The 23,972-nt window shown below is 39.4% G+C and overlaps 1 protein-coding gene across 1 annotated transcript in view; it reads left to right on the top strand.

Moving 5' to 3' along the window:
• The first annotated feature begins 3,461 nt into the window (after positions 1-3,461).
• The window catches only part of anos1b (anosmin 1b), a 47,899-nt gene continuing 27,388 nt past the window's right edge, over positions 3,462-23,972 (top strand). The window contains exons 1-2 of the mRNA XM_038715362.1: positions 3,462-3,760; positions 14,836-14,883. Of these exons, the coding sequence (XP_038571290.1) occupies positions 3,584-3,760; positions 14,836-14,883 (225 nt within the window). The 5' untranslated portion in view covers positions 3,462-3,583. The remainder of the gene's footprint in view (positions 3,761-14,835; positions 14,884-23,972) is intronic.

Genomic DNA, 23,972 nt, shown 5'->3' with positions numbered 1-23,972 from the left:
AAATGTGTTTATGTGGTTGTTGTGATGATGGTCCAGAAGTCAGATGTCAAACAGAGCGGTTCATAAGATTTCGTCATCAGAGGGCTACATGTAGCAGTATAGCTTCCCTTATTAGCATGAAACTTGATCTTCTCTTTGAACACTGAAGCCATTACACAAATGGAAATCGGTCCTTATGTCATTCTTGGTGAATAAGACTAGACAGTACAACCCTATCACTTCCCACACAAAACTCATTCACTCATACTTGACAAAACAAGCTTGCACACAGGGCTATAGCCAGGATTTTGGAAATTTGTCAGGATAAGAGACCATAGTAAATGTATAAAATCAGGGTGAAAATCAAGTTAGTCCTTGAGGTTTGCTGCAACAGCTTTGATTAAGATCACATTTAAAGATTGAAGTACAGAATTGATTTGAAGAATAAAAGATAGATCCTTTGGTGTTCAGGCACCTTCTGGCTGATTTCCACTGAATGTTTATGAGCTGAGATTATAGCATAATTTTTCAACCAGATATCTGTGTCTGTTTGTTTGTCTTTCTTTCTTTCTTTCTTTCTTTCTTTCTTTCTTTCTTTCTCTCTTTCTCTGTCCCTCTTTCTCTCTCTCTCTCTTTCCAGGCAATTCAAAGACATTTGGCTTTAATCAATGAGCAGATTTGGACAGACGGTGAATGCTTCTGTTGCGTGTGTGTGAGTGTGTGAAACTGTGTGATGTTTGAGTATGTGTTGGGGAGGGTATTTGCTCCACTAATGGTTTATTCAGAAACCTGAGCAGGGTGTTTTGTGACAATATGAAAATATACTTTTGGTCATTTAGATAGTGGGCAACTACTGTGTGTTCATCTGTGTGTGTGTGTGTGTGTGTATGTTAAGAATTGATTTTATGCTGTCTGATTTAAGGACTAGGTCCTCTGAGGTTGGGCATACGTGCACTCACACACGCATACACACACACACACCTTTGAACCCAATGTCTAATACACATAGTATGGCTTCACAGCACATAAGTAAAGTAGTTTTGATCAGGTCATGTTGAAGTCTGAGTACTGTCCTTTAAGGATCCCAAGATAATGTTTACTTTTTTTTTGTGAAATACAGAACATTGTTATCCCTTTAGGTCTGTATAAGGCCGAAAAATGTAACAATTCGGTCACAAGTAAGTATTAGTAGCCAATTTCTTAAAAGCTTGAACAATTAGTCAGGTTTTGATGCTTTTCTTTTGATATATGATAGTAAACTATATTTCTTTGGATTTTGGACTGTTGGTTGAATAAAACAAGCCACGTAAATACATCACCTGGGGCTGTGGGAAATTTTAGCAGACAAACTATCAAAAACCATAATTAGTTACATCCCTAGATATGTTAGTTGTGGGCTCTAAAACGGCAATAAGTTTGGAAACCACAGTTCCAGACTATTATACGAACCTACAGTATGCAGACCTTGGACAGAATGAAAATTCTGGTTTCTACTGCAGGGCCAAGAACAGTCCTGCCAGTACTAAATATTTATATGTCTCCATTTCCCCTGAATCAAAATAGGTTATTCTTTCTACATCTCATTGCCAACAGAGATGACTCCTCTGCTGTGTTACAGTTTCATATAAACAAATAGTGCTTTCAACCATGTGTCCTAAACATCTTGGCTTAGTCCTGGATCTAATAAGCCCCGCTTGGCTCTGCAGTTCCTGTCAAAAAGTGGTGAGTAACACACTGACTGGCTCTGTGACAGACACCTACCTCAACCTTTCCCATTAATAAATGCTCTTTTATTAGTCTGCTCTAATAATTACCCTTGGAGAGAATTCCCAGACTATAAAGGGAAGTTTGTTTGTCAGAATAGTAATAGTAAAAGTGTTAATAGACCCCAAACAATAGCCTGCCATGCAAGCCATTAGGGTATAAATGCCTTCTCCTGCTTCACTGCACTGTTTAATCTATTTATAGCAGCAGTTTGATCTTCTAGAAAATGCTCCTAACTTTTCAGAACTCATTGAGTTGATAATTGCTATATTTATCTGTTTATTTGTGATGATGATGACGATGATGATGGAAATAAATATGGTAATTATGATCATCATGTGGATGATGTTGAAAATGATGAAGATTAAGATGATAAAAGTGAAGCAAAAGAAAACACATATGACGATGAAGGTGAAAGTGAGGCGGTGAGGATGAAAATGATGATGTAATGACGATGACCGTGATAATGATGATAGATGATGAAGATCAACATCATGTTGAAGGTGAGGATGATGATGAAGAAGAGAAGGATAAGGATGATAAACTTGATGATTATGGTGACGATGCATAATCGCATGTGAAGCAAGAGAAAACAAAGAAGATGATGACACAGTGTTGATTTAAATTTGCTGGTATGTTGGTTTATGATGATAAGGATGATGAAGAGAATGACCAAGATGATGATGATGATTATGATGATGGAGGTGAGGGTGACAGTGCTGATGACATTGATAATGATGGAGATGATGATGATGATGATGATGATGATGATGATCATCATCATCATCATCATCATCATCATTCTAAAATAGTGCTGATGATTATGCTGGTATGCAAGATGACAGTGACGATAATGGTGTTTGGAGATCAGTGTGTTGGTGACAGTAATGATGATGACACGAATCAAAATGTGTGCCTTTTTCACAGCGGACATTTTGACTTGTAATAGCAGGAAAAGCACAGGTGTTACCGATAGCACTAATAACTATGGCTCTGTTGTATTCAAGTGTCAAGTGTGACATCCCCAAAAAGGTCAAAGTCGCCTCACTACAGGGTGCTGATCTGTAGACATATAGAAAAAAATTACATATCACATTATTTTTTAGGATAACTTGGTCTTAATATTTGGGAGCTTTGAGAATTAATCAGGAATGTAAATGATCTCAGTGAAAGGGCCCTTGAGCACCTGTGATGGTGATGATGGTGGTGGTGAAGTTGGCGCTGGCATGCAAGATAATGATGACGTGCACAGGTAGCTGGAGTGTTCCTTTGAGTGAGTGAGTGAGTGAGTGAGTGAGTAATGAAGGCAGAGGATGATATGATGACGATGGTGGTGGTAGTGTTCAATTGCATGAGCACCAATTTCATAAGAGGAAAAGAATGAAAATGATAATGATAAAGTTGAAGGAGGTAGCCTAAGGGTGATTATGATCAAGGTGATGATAGTGGTTATCAGATAATGAAAATAGCTGCAGGTGTACAGGTAGGCTAATGGGAGTGATTGTTTCAGTGATAATAATGCTGATGATAAGAGGCAGAATTAAGTAATAGAAAGAATAAGTGATGAAAATCGCAGAAGTGATGAGGAAGATGAGAAGGATTATAAGGTTGAAGACCATTCTAATTCCGCGTGGCCGCACTTGTACCGGTGGTGGGAGTGTCCGCGAGGAGGGTAGAGCTGCTCCACTTAGTCAGACAGGAGCAGCGCTCAGATGTTTTCATTCTGAACTTAAAGGGTCGCGAGAGAAGGACGCTGACGAGCCGGACACGAGGAAGGAAAAGTCTGCCGTTTAATTTCTGTGCCCACTTATTTCGTTTCCTCGTATTTCTTTTCGGTGCAATGCCAGTTTGTCGGGCCGGTGTGGTGCTCCTGTGCGCGTTGTTGGCGGTGACTCGCGCCCGCAGGAGTTCACTGGAGCAGGAGGATGTTCAGGAGAAAATCAACAGCGCTAGATGCACGTCCAGGTGCCTGACTCTGCACATGACCCAACTAACCGCTGCCTTCAGACACCTCCAGGTACCCACAACCCCTTATTAAAAAGGATTTACCGAACCTGAGGTCAAATACGACCTCCAGTCAGTGGTCGACATGACCACCAGTGCATACAAAATAAATTATAAGTCATAAAATAAAAATACAGACGGCCGTGATTGAGGAGTTTTATGCTATTTGACACTTAAAGCGCTGATTACATTTCTGTGATACTTAATATAATGTATATTTAAACATGTGTATGACCCCAACAGATAATGCTTTAAAATGTGCATTACTTGTATATTCTGTATTTTTACAGTTGGAATCACTGCCTGCGTTGTTTACAACATACTGCATGCTGCAACTCTTATTAGCCTTGATCCTTATAGTTTAGTGGGATCAGTGGTGTCTGTGGTACCTAATAACTCTTACACAACCTCATTTTGCTTAATGGTATTTTATTATTTGAACTTATATATTTGCTTTAATATTCATAGGCCTTTCCCCCTAACATATTTTACAGGAGGATATTGAAGTGTGAAATTAACAGAACTGGGAATAGGAATGGGCATCTGGAATCAATCAGGTGCAGTCAATAGTCAAATAAAATAGAAAAATTACTTTCTCATAATATACAGACATAATGATCTCTCAGTGAATTTTTACATTTAGCAGTATGCACAAATGGCTGTGTCTACTCTCAATGATGCATGTAACCACATACATTATAAACTTTAAATTACATCATTAAACTTTATTAAAACATAGACACATCAAAAAAAGTATTCTTATTCTCTGGTCTGATTCGTGAAAAGCCACACCAGAAAGCCACCATTCATAGTTCATAGTCACTTAATTCTGTTACTCTTGTCAAGAGCTGAATTTCCTACTGGAGAAACACAGTATATAGTCATTACAATTATGTTGTTCTCATCCAAATCCTTTAATAAAAAGTGCTATTCTTTTGTTTGTAGTGTCTTGACAGAAACAGTGGCCACTCAATGCCATGTTGTGCAGTGATTTTAGATTAGCCAGATCAGCTAAGAGGTGAAGACAAGAGGAGAAAAGCACAGCGGAGCACTTGCTGCCTAAATAATGAATAAGAGGAAGCTTGCCTGAAACAGCAAGTTGTTTCCAATATTGTTTTATATCAAAAGTTTTGGACAAATGTTTTGATGTTGTGCAGAATGAAGTTGCCCTGTGTCAGTACTCAGAGGGCCAAAGGTACCCTGAAAAATGTGAAGTTACTATTTTTATAAAAGTTGATAAAATTACTCATCTCAGTGAAATCACTGGCCCATATTCTGAGGCCTTTGTAGTGAGGAATGTGAAATTAACGGGGACATTAGGACGTTACCAAGTTTGAAAAGCCACTTATCGTTAACGGCTTCAGCATGTGCACACTGTGTAGTGGGTGGGAAAGCCATTAACCACAGAGTTTAGCCCCAGTGGCTCTGAGATGTGTAGAAGAAAGTGTGTGTATGTATTAGTGTGTGTGTGTGTGTGTGTATGTGTGGGACTGCACATGTTCATGTATAAAACAAAGGTTTGGTCTGGGTCTTGTCCATCTAGAATAGAGTCCCGGCACCTGTGCATTGGGTAATGAGGGCGGCCCCTGGATGACTCTCTAGCAGTGCAATGTACATGTGTGTGTGGTGTGTGGGGGGGTTCTGGAATAGAGGTGTGAGAAAGGGAACATTTGGTTTAAACTTTATGAAGTGGAGTGCAGTAGTCAGATGTTGAGCATCAAACAGCAGCGTTGGAAATGACTGGCAACTGACTGGGAGGTAGCAATAGGCCAGACATTTATTGGATTTCATTTTTAAAAGTGTCTTTAATTTCTTGTGTGAGTTTGTTTTCTGTCATTCTCTTAGCATTAGTTGAAATCCATGGTGTGGTTAGACTTTAGATTTTCTGACTTTACCTGCTGATATCTTCAAACAGACACACTTTCCTGTTGAAAAAATATTCCAGAATCCAGAAAGAGGAAAAAATAATCCCACTTTGTTTGGTGTATTGTACAGTAAATTTAGTGTCTTATTTATTTATTAAAATAAGTGAAGTTATTAAAATATTTCGATTCCACTTATGCTATATTAACCTGATTTGTTTGATGATTGTTTGTCAACATCTTGAAACAAATAGTTTATAGTTTATAATAGTGCAAACACATTGAAGTAACTCACTCCAATAGTCAGAACTTTCACTCACTTTAAGAATTAATGGGTTGTTAAGACTCAATGTTGAAAGGAATGATTTCTTAAAATGAACAAATTTGCTTTCAGCAGCTAGTTTGATAATCAATTGTGTAATTTTTCAAGAAAAGATGACAACATTAGCTTTTCCTGTATCTTTAATGTGAGGATATCATCTTTTAGTCTGTTTAATATCATTGTAAAATGATACGTCTCATTGGAAAGGTAAAGGTACTTTATTGTCACATACACATACATATTGTGAAATTGATTCTCTGCATTTAACCCATCCCTCAAGGGAGCAGTGGGCAGCCGCTGTGCTGCGCCCGGGGACCAAATCCAGATCTATATCAGTGTCTGGTCAATGGCACTGACTGAAGAACCTAACATGTTTTTGATGGTGGGGAAACCGGAGCACTCGGAGGAAACCCACGCAGACACAGGGAGAACATGTAAACTAAACACAAAAAGGCTGGGACGACCGGGTTGGACTCTGGAAAGCTGCAACAACAATTTTTCAGCAATTTTTTACATTTTATTGACAAAACGATTAATCGTGAAATGAATAACCAAATTAATCAATATTGAAAAAACATTTGTTTCAGGCCTAATTGAAATATTAAAGATAAAGAGCTTGGCACTGACGTCATTATTAATTAGCATGATCGTAACAAACAGGAAAGGATGATACTTATGTGCGACTTAGAACATTTTTTTCGGATATAAAAGGGCACTGAAAACTTTGTGTGTTATACCAAATTAAAAAGAGCCTCTAAACTTTGTGCAAACAAGGAAACAAGTTTCCTCTTAGCCACATCCTGGGGAACAGCATCACTCCCTGAACCTATTATAGGACAGTGTAGCAGAACACAGAGTGATTAATGGCTGGGAGAGACTGTGTGTTAGAGCATTCATTCATTTAAAGAACATAACGTTTAAAACAAAAACCCCTTTTGATAACATGTCCAGTAACTATAACATCAGTGACGGCAAATAGAGCTTTACTCATCCTACTCTGTCACCACACTCAGACACAAACACACACATGGCTTCCTCTGGCTTCATGTGGGTGAACCCTGTGTTTTTGGCTCTTTCTCTCTCAGTGTGTGCGGCTGGTGTGTAGCCACTAGAATGTGAGTCACCAGTTTTCTATTTACACCTCTCTTTCTGCTGCGTCTCTGGGTTTTCCACTACTTTCCCTTGTATGGTGTAATAGTGTAATTATAGCTCTTTGTGTGTTTGTGTGTGTGTGCACATGAGCATATGTATGCTGGTATGTTGTCATATTCCTAAATTCCTCCTTTTGTAAGCTCCTAAAAATAAGGAAAAAACTGCAGGCTTGCCTGCAGAGCTAGGTCTTTTTGCACATACGTAGTAGATCAGATTAGACTGCATGTCCTGAACACTCACAGGTCTGTGGTGCTGATGAGCGGATGGTTAGCCTCGCACTGCCTCTCAGCAGGGCTGAGAGCCAGTGCAAGGCTGAATGATCTGTCTGTGCATTCATCTTTACGTGTGTGTGCGTATGCATGCATGTGTGTGCGTCCCAGCTGCTCTGCGGTAGGTAAGTGTAATCAGTCCAGAGGTCGGTCAGCCAACCAGTCACGCTCTGAAAAAGACCAGAGACAACGGACAGGTCAGGTTGCACAGAGACAGATGGGGAGATAAAGGCAGGTAGACAGACGTGGTCAAGCATGAAGACAGGCAGGGGAGACGGAAAGACGGGTGAGCAGGCAGGTAGACACTCACAGGCAGGTGTGAAAAAGATACCAAGACAGGCAACCTGACAACTAATTCACAGGCTAAAAAGTGGACTAGCATGCAGGTAGATAGGTAAGCAGAGAGACAGGCAGAAGGGTGGGTAATGGCAGGAGACAAAGGCTTGTTTGATTCACCTCAGAAATACAGCCTCTACCTCTTTCTGTGGCTTTGTGACTGCCCTGTCATTTGATAAGTAGAACCAGGGATAGGCAGTGATAAAATTGTGATGGCGTAGGAGTGACTCTCACCTGAAACCAGGACAAGAAATTCCAAGACAGTAAATCACAGCTGGAATTGCAAAGCTTTGAGCAGGATGGCTTTGTTCTTTCAGCTACACAAAGAGACAGCTAGAAAGACTGTTTTACCACATAAAAACCGTGATGACATATTATATCTGATACTAAGCTATTAAATCCATTCTTCTTCTCATTGGCAACCACCTCTCATATTTGCACCCTGAAGATGAAGCTACCGCCAGCAGCCCGCTAACTCATCTTAGCACAAACACTGGAAACATGGGAAACAGCTAGTCTGGCTCTGGCCAGTGCTCACTAGTCAATGTGCTGTATCTCATTTCAAATCACTAAATGATTTGTTCAAATACCAAAGATTAAAAACGACTAATCACAGGCTTACAGAAAGTTATGTGTCTGACCATTTCTTGTTCGGGACCAGTAACTTCCTGGAGTCTCCACAGGTTTCCAGCCAACTGGTTTCCCTGTTTACAGTCTTTGTGCTAAGCTAAGTTAGCTGGCTGCTGGCGGTAGCTTCAAATATAGCATACAGATATGTAAGCTGTGTCAATCTTCTCATCTAACTCTCTGCAAGAAACCAAATAAGCATATTTCTCAATATACTGAGGTTTTCCTGTAATTTGCTGATTATTTAGAATATTTTCTTTACCCTTGGAGTTCGATCATTGCTGCTGTTGGGACTGAACCAGAACAGAAAGACAGATGCCGATAATCATTGGATGAGGCAAAAGTTCAGGACCGTATAACAACCACTTTGTTGTGACGCTCGTTGTTTACAGGATGTGGGGCACCACAAACACTAACGTTGACACACGTGCACGAAAACACACACAAGGACACACACGTAGACTAATTAGGTGCTTCTGTCGGGAATGTTCAGACCTCAACATGGTACTTTTTTGGAAGAACTTTATATTCTGTAGAGGTAATCATGATACATTCACCACACATACTCACAAACAACATGCACACACAACACACACTCACACACTCTGCTGTGCTTGCTTCTGGTCATCTGGGTGTGATTAGCAGAGTTAATGCCTTGTGTTAAATAGACTTTCTACTGCACCTCACCACAAACACTGACCACAACACACACACACACACACACACACACACACACACACACATCAACACACACAATATGTACACACACTCTCTCTCCCTCTCTCTGTCTCTCTCTCTCTCTCTCTCACACTCACACACACACACACACACACACACACACACACACACACATCAAGACACAATATATACATATACACACACTTTCTCTCTCTCTCTCTCTCTCTCTCACACACACACGCACTCACTTTTTATCGCTGCATCTGGCAGAAGTGTGATTTATATCTTACTCTCTTTCAAACACTGAAGGGTGCGTGCAGCTGTGCGCGTGCATGTTGACAGTCCATGTTTCTGTGTGTGAATGTGTGCGTGTATGTGTGTGTTTGTTCCCTGCCTCTTCCCTGCTGTTGCGTCCAGGAATATCAGGTTGTTATTCTCCAAAAATGATTACTGTGGACTCAGCAACCATCAGAGCCATGTGGAAGTCCTTCAGTGCAAGTGTTTCTCACTCCGTGGGTCAGTTCTGTGTCTGACGAGTCTCTCATGTCTCAGACTCTGACAAATTTCACTTGTGGATCCCGGGATAGAAAGAAGTTTAAGACCCTGTATTTTTACTGTTGATATGAAATCCAGTCATGTCGAAATCCATCATTAAAACGAAATGAGATTTTTTTGTTCTAAGTCATACATCATCAAGTGTGTTGAAGTGATGTTTTTAATGCATAGTATCTTGTGAGCAATAGTGTAATAGATGTTTTGGTGTATGAAAATGCACAAAAGCCTTTGGACCAGAAAGTTAGGTTTTAAGATTTGGAAATAAATAAATAAATGTTTTGTAAATAAATGCATCACAGATAACTTCATCCATAACCAAAGGTATTGTGCCACAATAAATGCATTTGTAAATTTTAAAATGTTTTGCCACTATAGAAGAAAATACACATAAAAGTTCCGTTAATAAAATAACTTTAGACTAACCTCCAGCCAGAAGGACAGCTGTCACCAAAATTTATTGTGTCCTGTTTCACAACTGGTATCCACCACTCTTTGCCAGTCTCTGCCCTGCTACTATTACCTAATATTTATTTCCATCTTTTACCTTCTTTTGTCTGTCTCTTTCTCTTATTTTTAACTTCCTGCCTTCCTCCCATTTCCCCTTAGTCTCCCACATCCAACTTCGTTTCTCTTCTTCCAGCCACTTTCTTCCAATTCCCCCTTTCCCTTTTTAACATGTGCAGCTGTTTTACCGCAGACAGACACCCACACTCTCTGAGACCCTACGAAACCCCGCTTTGACCACCGTTTAATAGCCATACGGCATACAGGCCCATCTAAACTGTCTTGATTGGCTCTGACAGCAAATATGTCCCATGAAATTGACTTGGGATGCCTGTGTGTACGTATACCTCCATGTGTGTGTGCATTAATGTGTGTGTTGTTCAGGGGGCTGAAGAGTAGTGACAAAAATTGGGGGATGTTATGGCGAGGAAGACAGAAAGAGAAAGAGAGCGTGAAAAAGATTAACAGAGGGGATGAAGACGTGAGGCCAGCAGAGGGGAAAGCAGCTTTATATCTCCTCAGTGAAAATCTGGAGATGTTTAACTGGCCTTTGAGTGGAGCATCTACAGTATATCATCACCACCATTTTCAAGCCTTTTCCGAGTCATTTTTACAGAAGTTGGCAGTGATGTGGAGAGCCTGAGAGGTATAGTGGGAGGGTACAAATGAAAGACAGAAAGACTGACAGAGTGACCAAAGGATGATTTTCTGGATGAGAAGCAGCAGGAGGAGGAAGAGGAAATGTGAAAAGTGTGTGTGTGTGTGTGTGTGTGTGTGTGTGTGTGTGTGTGTGTGTGTGTGTCTGCTTTTTGAGGGTTAAAAGAAAGACAGAAGAGTAGTGATTGAATTAGCCGTCCTTCCATGGGAGGACAAACCCATCTTGATCGAGCATCTAGGAGCAGGACAGAGCAGCGCGATATTGCCAAAATCAAAAATCATAATATTTTTGACTGGATACCTTGGATACTGGAAATCAGTATTGTAATGGTATTTAGGGGAGTTTGGGAAATAATTAGGGCTGTGATGTAGATTTGATTATGATTAATGTGGATATGATTAAGATTCAAAACCATTTGGTGTCATCACTCAGCTAGAGCAGAAAGCTGATTTTGGAAAATGACCTCACTTAACTGTAATGCATCCTTTAAAACAAGGAAAATTAAATATTTAAGCTATATTGGAATATTTCAATATCCAAACTCAGTGGTAACCAAACTTAACATACATGTTTAAGTTGTATTTTGGGTAGTTTTTATTTATATATTTATATATATTTAACACTTAACCCCTAGTTGCGACCTCTGACATGTATAGCAATTGTCTATGTATAGCAAAAGTCGCTTTGGATAAAAGCGTCAGCTAAATGAATAAATGTATATATATATAATTTTGCTCTACTAGCATTCATACAGGGACACTCATTATTGGTCTCTCACCCTAAATATAAAACCCGACCAGTACAGGTACATTCATTTGGCAATGTTAGAAAGACTTTCTGGTAAATGCAGTAAATTATATCACACCATCACTAAAAACTAATTTTAATGATAATCACAAACTGATGCTGTGAACGACGATCTGAGAGTGGAATTTACTGCTTTAATGCAACTTTAAGGTACCTTGTGGAGTGACTGGATTTGTTTGTCTGCACATGCACACACACATTCCAGCCAATATTTTCACATTCACCCACTTAAAACACAACCCACAAAAAACAGCAATGCCCCAATAAAGGTAGAGAAGAAAACATGGATGTTAACAGTTTGAAATGTTAAAACAGTGGATGTTTTATGAGGAAGAAAATGCATTCAGCATGTTTTTTAGACAAGGATACACACAATGCTTTTTAGTAACACAGATTGTAAACAGAAATTTTGTTTGATTACAAGAAAACCTTCATAGGTACCTTAATTTGTATGATGGCGATTATTTTTCAAATCAAATGAAGCATGTGACATGAATACATGTAAAAGTATTTGTTTTCTTTTCAAACCTGATTCTGTCCTGGACATGTGGCCCATGTCCAGATCACAAGAAATTTTTGAATGTCAAAGTTTGTCTTTGGATAAACAACCAGTGAATAACGAATGTTAAATTGAAAATGGTGAAAATGCAGAGGGAGAGTAGTGTCTGTTTAACGTTTCAAGCATAGATTAATAAGGTTTGTCACAACTGTATTATCTTACAGATAGAGTGGAAGGAAAGTGTGTTTCTGCCTCTCAGCTGTATCAGCTGCTTAGAAATGTTTTAATGTTTGAGAGAGTTAAGAACCACCTCCATTTGAGTGGGTTACACTGCTACTATGAGACTGTCTTCATGGCAACTTGGGCATTTATGGTGTTTTCAGTAGCACCTGGGCGGTGTCACATTTGCGTAATCAGAAACCATATGATACCATGACACCTGTTCCTCTGTTTCTCCTCTCATCTATTTTTCTTTCCATCCATCCTTCCCCACAGTCTTGTTACTAATCTAGTCATCAGAGATTTAACGATTACTTTAATGCTCTACTACTTTCTTCATCGCTCTCCCATCTATCTCTGTATGATGATGAGCAGTTGCCCCAGTGTTATCCCTTCTAACAACTAGGACAGATTACAGTGTGTGGACCCCATCAATACTCATTTAGTCTTAAAGGCATTCTAGCATGGGCAAGAAATACACTTTTATTTCTCTCAAAATTATGTCCGACAATCATTTCAAAGACAGAATTTCTGTTTCAGCATTGTCAACTCTGAGAAAATTAGATGTGGCCTTTGTTGAGAACTGGATCCTGATTTTGGTTTTACTCCTCGTGTCTGCTCTCTGAAAACTAACCAACTCTTCACTGCTGCTGGACAAATGAAGCAATAGTAAGCAGCTGAAGCGATGGACGTGGACAGGGGTGAGAGTATGAGAGGAATGAGGCGAACAAAATTTGTGGAGAACTTGGAGCTCTGACCGTTTTCACACATATGCTCAAAGGCTAGTCCCTGCAGAAAGCAGGCGTGACTGATGGTTTGTCGGTTTTGGAAATTTGAAAAAATTTTGAGAGGCAGCCCTCTCCGTCTTACAGCCAGAACGAGGCTTTTAACTCCAACCAGCACAAAGTATGTCACGGCCTTAATCTTGCACTTCAGTAAAAATCCTTGGCTGTTCTAGTGACAGTAAATTCTTTTAGCTGCTATAAGCAGCATCTCTACATGGCTTAAAAGGGAAATAAGTCTTCATCTATTTTACCAAAGTAGTCAATCTGCAACTGTTTTGAATGTTAAGAGTGAACAAGTGAATTCTGCAAAAGCTGTAAAAGCTCTTAATCCCTAATCTCTAACCTTTAACCTCTGCACTGTTACCCCAACTCTAACCCCATAACCCTCATTATACCAGAAGCTCAAAGGCTACTTTAAAGAGGAGAAGCCCTGAAAAGTGTGTGTGTGTGTGTGTGTGTGCGTGCGTGCGTGCGTGCATGCGTGCGTGCGTGTGTGTGTCTGTGGAAAGAGATGAGCTTGGCTAAATACAGCACACTCAGGAGAGGGTTTAGGAGTCGTTAAGAGGGCTTATCCCACACACACACACAGACACACACACACACATTAGAGGTTCATATTCTCCCTGTAGGCACACACACCTGACAACAGACAGATACACACATGCACACAGACCAGTAATAGTTGTTTTGATGTTAGATGATGGTATCATGATTGTGCTGATGATGATAAAGCATTTCAGCAGCAGTTTTGCCACACTGACTGACTACCTTACCAATGAAGAAAAAACAGGGGTTTCAGTCTGCACAGCCTCGACAAACCTTCTAAAAACTGCTGAAAAAATAAAATAGAAACTTAATTAGTCAAAGGTACTATAGGGGCTCGGAAAAGGGCTGCAGGGGTTTTTTATGAAGCAAGCAGTAACATTCACACTGTGAAACCAACAGGGTTTATGGAAAGTGTTGCTGAAATGATTAATTCATTAATAAGATAATAAATCTTAAGCGATATTCTGTCATTTATTTTTTATTTAGCTAAAGCACTAAGCATAATTTACTGCCATGCTTTGTTTACATTTTTTGCTTTATGGTGCAGTCCGTTTACCTCGGAAGTTGGAGGACATCACACCCGAATTGACGGCGTTCTGATACAACAACAGATTAAGAATGTGTAAAAATTTCACAATGATGTAATAAGGACCAAAAATACTTCATGTAGCTCAGGTAACAACTTCTTTGTGTTACAGGTAAAATCTCAGAACACCTTCTCTGTGTGGCCTTGTGCGGTCATTACCAAGTATGGATGAGTAGTTTCTTTTAAGGAGTTTAAGATTTGAAAATTGAAAGAGACTTTAAGACTAGGGGTTGGTTCTGTATCTGTATTTCTGTCCCTGTGGTCATGAGATGACGTTTCCCTCTGTCACAGTGGTTAATGCAGCCATGTTTACTGGCGGTCTTGACTCATTTAACAGTAACTGTACACACACACACACACACACACACACACACACACACACACACACAAACATAAACATGCATCACACCAAGTGACGTGGTCTCAGCAACCACAAACACAGTGCATTAGGTCATCTTGCACCCCGAGGATAATTATGTAAATAAGAGAAAGGTTGAGTGTGTGTCTCTCCGTATGTCATGTTGACCTTTTATTAACAATATTTTGCTTTCTGACTTCTTGTATATTAGACAGCATGAATGGGTCAAATGTGGGCAGAATGCGTCAAATACAGGATTTGTCTGTGAATGATTTATTTGTCTCTCTGAGTTTGTTTTAACCCTCATCCTCTCTGTCTCTTCCAGAGTGACCAAGTTCTGGTTTGGTGTGAAAACCACAGACGCTGTGCGCAGGTAAATACACACATACCTACAAACTTGTACTTCTATACTTATAAGAAATTATACTGACAGGCATTCAATTCCCTGAAAGACACAAACATCAATCACTTTGTGCTTATCCCCAACCCTCCCCCTAACCTTAACCAGTCATAACCCTAATGCTAACCCTAAAATCAAGTCCTCTGTGCAGGTCTTCAGCTTTTGGTAACAGGAACTCTGGCTTGGTGGTGCGGTCCATTGAACACAATTGGCTGTGTTTCTGGGTGATAAGCCTGTGAGGGCTTTTGTCCTATGCACTAGCAAATTCTACTGGTTAGTTATTGTGGAACTGGGGCTGATAGCATGAACCTTCTCCATGTTACACCTTAATAGTGAAGCACATTGCTGGCAGGTAAAAAAAGCGGCTGCAGCACTACCCAAAATAACAGTAGAGTTTAGCAGTAACAAGGGCTGCAGTGCACACAGGATTGGGCATTTTAAATCCCCCCAAAAAACAAGGTAACTATAAAATAAGTTGTTGATCTTTTGTGTAGTGTTGTTGTACTCGAGACCACGTTTTGATGGTCTTTGTCTCGCCTCGGACTTTATACTCGGTCTTGTCTTGGTCTCGGACATTGAGGACTCTGGATTTTATTTCAAGACCAGTCAAGACCATAACTTTGGGAATCTCAATAAATTGCTCTTGCATTGTTTGATTTATTTGTTAACATCATAACTTTGATTGGATGTAAAACGTATTGCTTCAAATGCAACCAATAACCCTAATTAAAAATGTGTTGTTACCATTAACAACTGTCACCCACCCCCGCAATGTTAAGCATGGAAAAGGAGTGTTGAATAAAGATGCTTATCTTGATTTCAGCTCTTAGTGTTTGTATGTGGGTAATTTAATGGGAATGTGGATCTTTCAGATCAATTTGAGAAGTACCTATGATCTCATTCCACATTTTATTGTGTGTCATGTAACGTGGGGAACTGGTCTTGGTCTTGACTTGGTCTTGCCCTCCCTCGGTCTTGGTCTCGACTTAGTCTCAGCACCTAAAAGTCTTTGTCTTGTCTTGGTCTCGATAAACTCTGGACTTGGTCTTGACTTGGTCTCAGTTTGGGCTGTCTTGACTACAACACTACTTTTGTGGTCTGCATATGATCAAATAGATCCCATGAAGAACGGGAAATGTACTTCTCCCTGAGTCAGTGATTTAACAAAACCTTTACAAAACTACAGTACACAAAACAAGAAATTCCTGGAGTCAAAAACGGCAATGAAATCAAAACATCCACACACTTATCACATTTGCACCAGATTTATTATCTAAGTTTGGCCAAAAGCTTAGATGATAAATTTAGTTTAAATCTGGCAATCTCTGTTAATTAAACAGAACACAGGCATGGCTTTTTTTGGGGCATCAGTGATATATCAGGGCCAGGGAAAATATGTGTTTCTGAAGGGCTGGCACATAAAACTGTATGACAGGATACCTCAAACTAATTTCTGTTTAACTGTTTAAATCAGTGTGTAAAGTATATTAAAATACAATTAATCGTTTGTGCTCCATTACCAGCTATATGTCATTGGTGTAATGGTCCAAATCACAGGTTAAACGGACATCAACGAATGAAAAATGTTTCAGATTCATCAACCTAATCTGAGGACATGATGAATCTGAAACATCAACAGTACAGTGCAAAGCGTAGTGTCACTCTTCATCTCTTCCTCGAAAGGCAAAGTGACAGAGAGTCCTTCTCTTGCTTTCCCTGTGTATGGGATCTTTACACCCGCTGCACGGCTCCTGTAATAGCAAAGGTTGTGTTTTATTTAAAATAACGTCCTCTCTTATATTGCCATTATCCATCTACCCTGGAGCAAAAATTATCCCCTGTTTATTCACTTAACACTGCCTGCCAGGAGGTTTCAATGTGTGTGTGTGTGCGTCCTAATTCATTGTTTAATTCAAGAGGAGTTTCCATGCTGTGTATTTTTAGCTGACAGTCGGTCCACTCTGCAACAGCTTGTTACAGCTTTCTGGACATTTCTGTGGGTGTTTTAGACCGGTGGTCATTGGGTGGACAAGACAGAAACTCGGTCTCTGTATTTTGCTGCAAATTATCATGTTTTAAATCATAAAGGTAAAAAGAGGAAATACTACTTTCAGGAAAATATCTTCCATGTTGTCAAAATTAGAAAAACAGAGAGCAAAAGCTAATTCTGATCACTAAACAATGTATGTGAGTTCAGAAATGATTTTACTGGCTAAATAATGATACTGTGTAATGAGCAGTCAAAAGAGTGTCTGTAAAATATTAGTCCACCATGACCTTTTCCTTACTGACCTTAACTTGCTCACTATTAATGACTTCTTGAAAGATCCTGTCTGGTTCCTTATTGATGTGTTTTAGGAACTCTCCCTTCAGGTTTAGACCTATTTAAAAGCTTCATCCCGCTCAAAGCACACCTGAATCATATTTTACTTCTTGCAACATTTCCAAGCTTTGCTACAAATTCACATGACAGTCGGATAAAGGGAATGCGAGAAACAGGCGAGAGAGTGGGAGCTTTTTTACTGCGTAGCGTGTATATCAGCAGTGTGTGTATGTTGAGGTCGGCTGGGGTTAATGTCAACAACAGCCAAGAGCATGCCCCCCCCAAAACTCCCAGCAACAGGCCGTTTCAGGGGAAACCACACTGAGCGAAACATCAGACTTCAACTTTCAGCTCTAACTAAACTCCCGTCACCATCTCAAACAGAAACATAACACACACAGCTACTTTAACCTCAAACTTATTTCTATGCTTTTTTCTTCCTTCTTTCCCTCATTTGTTTCTATTCTGATGTTCAGACTTTAACAAAGAAACAGTGAGAATGAGAATGGGAAATATTTTCTAGTTTAATGCCATGTCTAAACTTTATTATCCTGGCTTTGTGTCTTGCTGTTTCACATGTGTAAATACCGGTGTGGCACTATGCTGGTACCGACGGCCTACAACAGTCTCTGAAACTGGCCAGTGTGGGCTGACTCTGTGTAAACCACAATTTTCCTCTCAGACAGCCTGATACTGCACAGACGAGCACAGTGTCTCTTCTTGCTTGTTTGAATTGCAAAGTTATTAATTCTTACTGCTTTACAGTCTGTTGAAAGTGGCTACAGCCCAATTTGTAAAAGTCACCGCGGCAGGCCAACAAAAATAAATTAGAACAGAAAAGCACATATCCCAGTCCTCAGCCATAATTGCAAAGATTAATCAAAATAATGAATTATATGACAGAGGAAGTCCAACACTGTTTAATGCTCCCAAGGTGTGTATATTTGTTAACAGGATATGCAGGGCTTTCTATGTTTTTTTTTTTTTATTGATTATGCACCTTGGGAGCATTATACAATGAGCAAAGTCCACTTTGTTATTGTTTCATTAGGTCAGCAGATATTCCAAGGTTTCTTTTCTACTCTATTGTATAGATTTTGCATTTGTTCTAGTAACATATTTGATATAAGAAGATAAAACACAGATCCCATAAGTTATAATACACTACAGAGAGACAGACTAGGATATTGTTTTTAGTCATGCTACTCGTTAGGATGGCAATGTCACTTGGTTGGTTCACCACTTTGTTCCACACTGAAATATCTCAATACCTACTAAATGCATGCCTCAGGTAAAATCAGTCAAGTCAAATCTTTATAAACATACCCAACATCAGCATACTGACATCGTCATTGTGAACATGTTAGTGTAATGACATTATGACATTGGCATTTAGCTCGAAGCACTGCTTCCGACTATGTTTTGAACGGATGGCGGCGGTGCAGGGCGGGTGGCAGAGTGTTGGGGGAAGAGGATTACGGTAGTAATCTTTACTCATTACCATTGACGGCATGTTGCCCTGCACGATTGCTCTAAAAGTTGCTCTGTGTATCATCAGCTTTGCTTTTAGAAATATGAACAGAAGCTCTCAAATATTAAATGTCAAATCTTATAAAATAAAGAAAATAAATTTGACTGTGTAAAATGCAGTCTAAAGCTGGCAAATTGTTTTTATTTAAATTGAATAGTGAATATATATCTGACCAGACATTCAATGCCAGCTTTCAGTACTTGACAGTTTTATTAATATGTACTCTCGACACCATTAGTCTGGACCAAGACATTGTTATGGTGCAATACCCAGTCCTGGTCTGGACCATTTTCTCTGCAGAGAGAAAAAGAGAACAAGAGTCAGAGGGGAGGAAGTAGTGAGTCCTCTGGTCCTTAGCTGTTGATCTGTTCAAGAAAAAACACTCCTCTACACAGTTTGATGTTTAGATTTCTTTCTCTGGGGAGCTACATTTTTCTTATATTTATCAACCAAATTTGAGGGCGATTAGTATGGCAAATCTAACAAAACGTGACTTGGTCTCAACCTGCATTCTACTGCAGGGTCTCATAAATCCTTTTGGCAGTGTAACATGCTCAGTCGCTTTGGATAAAAATGTCAGCTAAATGAAATGTAAATAACTTTTGACAGAGATTTTTACAGAATCATTTGGGTAGTGGTTCTCACTGGTTTCTCTTAACTCCTTGTTTGGTCCTTACCCAGACTTGGAGCAGTACTGAATTAGGATGTTCTCACTGAGTTTTAACATGTGTAATACATAGTCAGTCTATCTGCTCACAGTCACACACCCACACACACAAAACAGTGCACTGTGAAACTAAAGGATAAATTTAATTTCCCATGTCATCTATTTCACTTAGGAAGCTGGAAGCTTACAGTGATTGTTTCACAGGGAAATGACACAATACACAAGTATGTTGTATAACATTGCATTTTGTTTTTTTTTATAATGTAATGGTTTCTTTCTTCAGTCTCAGAAGCATTTTTTAAAAAACAAAAACAAACAAAAACTTGAAAATGTAAAGGGGAAAGTAAAGTGCATCTTAAGGACACTTAAGCTGATGATACAGAGCAACTTTTAGAGCAATCGTGCAGGGCAACGTTGTCGTCAATGGTAATAGATAAAGATTACTACCGTAATCCCCTTCCCCCACCACTCCACTACCTGCCCCGCACCGCCGCTATCTGTTCAAAACATAGTCGGACTTGCCCCTAGCAAGATTGCCCAGCAACATTGCTCAAAAAGTTGCCCCGTGTATCATGAGCTTTATGGTTCAAATACTAGTCTTACAACCTGTACGGTACTGTGCAGATGTTTTTAGGCAGGTGTGGAAAAATTCTATAAAGTAAGAATGCTTTCAAAAATAGACATATTATAGATGTAGATAGATTTTATTTGTCAATTAACAAAATACAAAGTGAACGAAGAGAAGAAAAATTGAAATCAAATCAGTATTTGGTATGACCACCCTTTGCCTTTAATATAGCATCAATTCTTCTAGGTACACCTGCACATAGTTTTTGAAGGAACTTGGCAGGTAGGTTGGCCCAAACATCTTGGAGAGCTACCAACAGTTCTCATGTGGATTTAGGCAGCCTCAGTTGCTTCTCTATCTTCATGTAATCCCAGACAGACATCGATAATGTTGAGATCAGGGCTCCATCACTACCAGAACTCCTTGTTCTTAATGATTTTTGCTGTATGTTTGGGGTCGTTCTCATGCTGCAGAATCTATTTGGGGCCAATCAGATGCATTTCTGATGGTACTGCATGATGAATAAGCATTTGACTCGAGCCTTTCAGTGAACAAACTGCCTTCCACAGCCAAATATTTCTGATTTTGACTCATCAGTCAAGAGTACTTGCCATTTGTCTGCACCCTATTTCCTGTTTGTCTGTGCACAGTTGAGTTGTTTGGCCTTGTTTCCGTGTTAAAGGTATGGCTTTATGGCATCAAGTCTTCCATGAAGGTCACTTGCCATGGTGTAAGAATTTTGACAGCAAACTATCTTCAAAAACCTTACCTTTTTTTCTGACTTTGGCTGTTCCTCACCCAGTTATATTCTTCTTACACAGCTGTTTCTGAAAAAACAACTAACTATTGGATTGTTGATCATTAGCTGTTAACTGTTTGTTAAAATTGTTTAATCATACACTTGACAATATGCCTACAAAATCCTTCCTTGAAGTTTCTTCAAAAACTATGTGAAAGTAGGCTATACCCAGAAGAATTGATGCTGTTTGAAGGCAAATGGTTGTCACACTAAATATTGATTTGATTTAGATTTTTCTTCTGTTCACTTTGTATTTTGTTAATTAATAAATATAATCTATTTAGATGTCTATTTTTGAAAGTATTCTTACTTAACAGCATTTTCCCCACACCTTCTAACATTTTTCACAGTACTGTATATACCATATGAAGTCTTCTATTGTAGGACATTCTCATAGGAGATCAGTGGACTGCATTTTACAGTACAAATAGGATAGGAGAGGGATGAAAGAAATGAGACACCAGATAAAGGTAAGCACTGTCTCATCGACTTTGGTGCTTTATCTGTTCCTTTGTTACATCAGGATCTCTCTTTTGAAGACACACACACACCAGGCAGATGTTGCACACGTGGTTTTTATCACATCATCAGTGAACTCTCTCTCATGGAAACACACATGGGAGTACACTAAAACTGAACTACAGCCCTCACTCAATTCCTCCATCTGTCCATCTCCTCCTTCTTTTATCTCTTTCCTTCTCAAGCACACACACACGCAGAGTAGACATAGTAATGTGTACCAGGTGTGTGCATCAGCGGGATGTCCACTAACAAACAAGTCTAATGCAGAACAAAGGAGCAGAGATATCAAGTTACTTTTAACCTTCCTCTTATCATCCTTCCTTCCTCATTCATTCCTCACAATTTGCTCATAGGAGGTTCAAATTACTTGTAATACTAGTTGGAATTGGTCTGTAGCTGTGGCCCAGGAGGTGCGTTGTCCACTAATTGCAGAGTTGGCGCTTCGATCTCTGTTTTCTCCTGTCCAAGTGTTGAAATGTCCTTGAGCAAGACACTTACCAATGCAGCTGAATGAGAGGTAAAATGTAAATTGCTTGGTCCTTTCAGTGACACCATTTACCATTTCTGCCTTTTCTTGGTAGATTTTACATGATACTGTAAGTAAGAACTCTATGAAGTGACTGAATAATAACTACCCTTCCTTCAGATCAACCACCTAAACTGACCCTATCACCATTCAGACTAATATGCCATGTAAAAAGCAGTTTGAATGTCTTATGAATGCAACTTATTAGAGGCTGTTTGCTTCCTGCATAGAGAGCACAGGAATAATTCTTCTTTATCCCCATTCCCTACTCCACTCTGTAAATATCTGTATGAAAATAGTTTCATAATTTTTTTTTGAGAAAACTCTTCATCTATCAATTTTCCATCACAACATAAGGACATTTGGGCTAAGCAGAGTAGCTCAAATGTCCTTATGCTCTAGCCACATTCTCCTGGTGGTTCCTAAAGCAATTCGTGGCCAGGTGTGATATGTATACTCTCTATTGTCTTCTTGGTTTCCCTTGGGGTTTCCTCCCAGTTGCACATGCTTAATATATAACCTCGGGAGATCTCCAGGTGGCATGTCTAAGTTTGAGGCCAGAAAAGCTGTAAAGAATAGTTCTTTCACCTGCTAGTATCCACAATCACATTCTTTCGATCTCCACCCATAGTTCATGAACGTAGATGAGGGTTGGAACATATATCAACTGGTAAATTGAAAGCTTTGTCTTCAGGTGCTACTAAGAGTACCATGGCCGCAGACTGCTGACTCTCACCTCAATTACTTCTCACTCAGCTGCAAATCAAGTGTTGGTTTAAAATGAAATCATAGTGCTATAATGAAAAGGTAGGAGGAAATGATAGAAGAAAAATATCTTGGAAAGAGTTTCAACAAGCAGGAAGTCATCTCTGTGTGGCAGTCTGAAGCCCCCTTTTCACTCTCCATTTGGACAACCCAGTACAACAGCTGCAAACAACAGCTTGCTATCCTGTGAATTCTTACATATAAAATTATTCTTTTTTTTTTGCTTTTCCCACAGTCATTTCTGTTCCCTCTGCTCTTCAAACTTGATATGATGTCTGGTTAAGAGATGTTACATATTTTCGCCTTCTATCTAGTTAATGAGCCAGCTAATACTATAACATTACTGCATTTTCAACAGTAAACCTCATGTAGGTGAAGTATTTTGACCACTGACTGCCACCAACAAATGTATTTCTTTATTGTCCATACTTCATTCCTTTCTCCATCCAGAAAATAATCACTCTAGCAATTTTTCAGTAGCTTTATTTTAGACAGAGAGAAAGCACAGAAAGAAATTTATTAGGAGATACACAAAGAGCGAAAGCTCTGGCAGGATTTTGTCTGAGGCCATTGTGGGCACATGTGGTTTGAGAGGTGAGGAAGTTAACCACTGCACAATCTCAAAGCATTTGTATTTTTGACTGTCCTCCCGATCTCTTTTTCCTTTCCTCTGTTCTCTTTCCTCCAGCCTTCCCTCTCTTCCCACAGCTGCCGACATAAGTTAGCTCTGGTTGTTGTACATGTTATTTCAAAGGTCTGGCAAAAGTCTAACATGCTTTTCAGAGGGATCTCTGGAATTTGTTCCGCTACTTTTCACTCAAGTACCACAAAGCCTGAAGTGTGTGTATCTGTGTAAGTGTGTATACTATGTCACATTACCCCTGTTTTAGCTTCATTACACTGGCTCCCAGTATGTTTTAGAATTGACTTTAAAATTTTATTGATCACTTTTAAAGCTCTTCATGGCCTCTCGCCTTGTTATATTTCTGACCTTTTAGTCGCATACATACCTTTACGTACCTTGAGATCCTCGGGCAGAGGTCTGCTGTCTGTTCCAGAGTCTCGACTGAAAACTAAAGGGGACAGAGCGTTTGCTGTCAGGGCCCCGAGGCTCTGGAACAGCCTGCCCGAGGAAATCAGGTCAGCTGAGTCAGTGAACTCTTTTAAGTCCCTTCTTAAAACATACTTTTATAGGAGAGCCTTTCCCGATCTTATTTGACTTTATTTTATCCCTTTTATTTTATTGTATTTTACTAATTTTATATTTATCTGTATTTTAGTCTTTTCAATGTTTTCATGCTTTTATCTTGTATTGTTTTTTGTATTATTGTCTCTTGGGTATTATTGTCTTTACACTTGTT

The sequence above is a fragment of the Micropterus salmoides genome, unplaced genomic scaffold, assembly GCF_014851395.1.
Source record: "Micropterus salmoides isolate LMB-PRFRI ecotype aquatic unplaced genomic scaffold, ASM1485139v1 Ms_hic_scaffold_13, whole genome shotgun sequence".
Classification (NCBI taxonomy): Eukaryota; Metazoa; Chordata; class Actinopteri; order Centrarchiformes; family Centrarchidae; genus Micropterus; species Micropterus salmoides.
The sequence above is the reverse complement of the archived record's forward strand: the minus strand, read 5'-3'. Positions and strand labels throughout refer to the sequence as shown.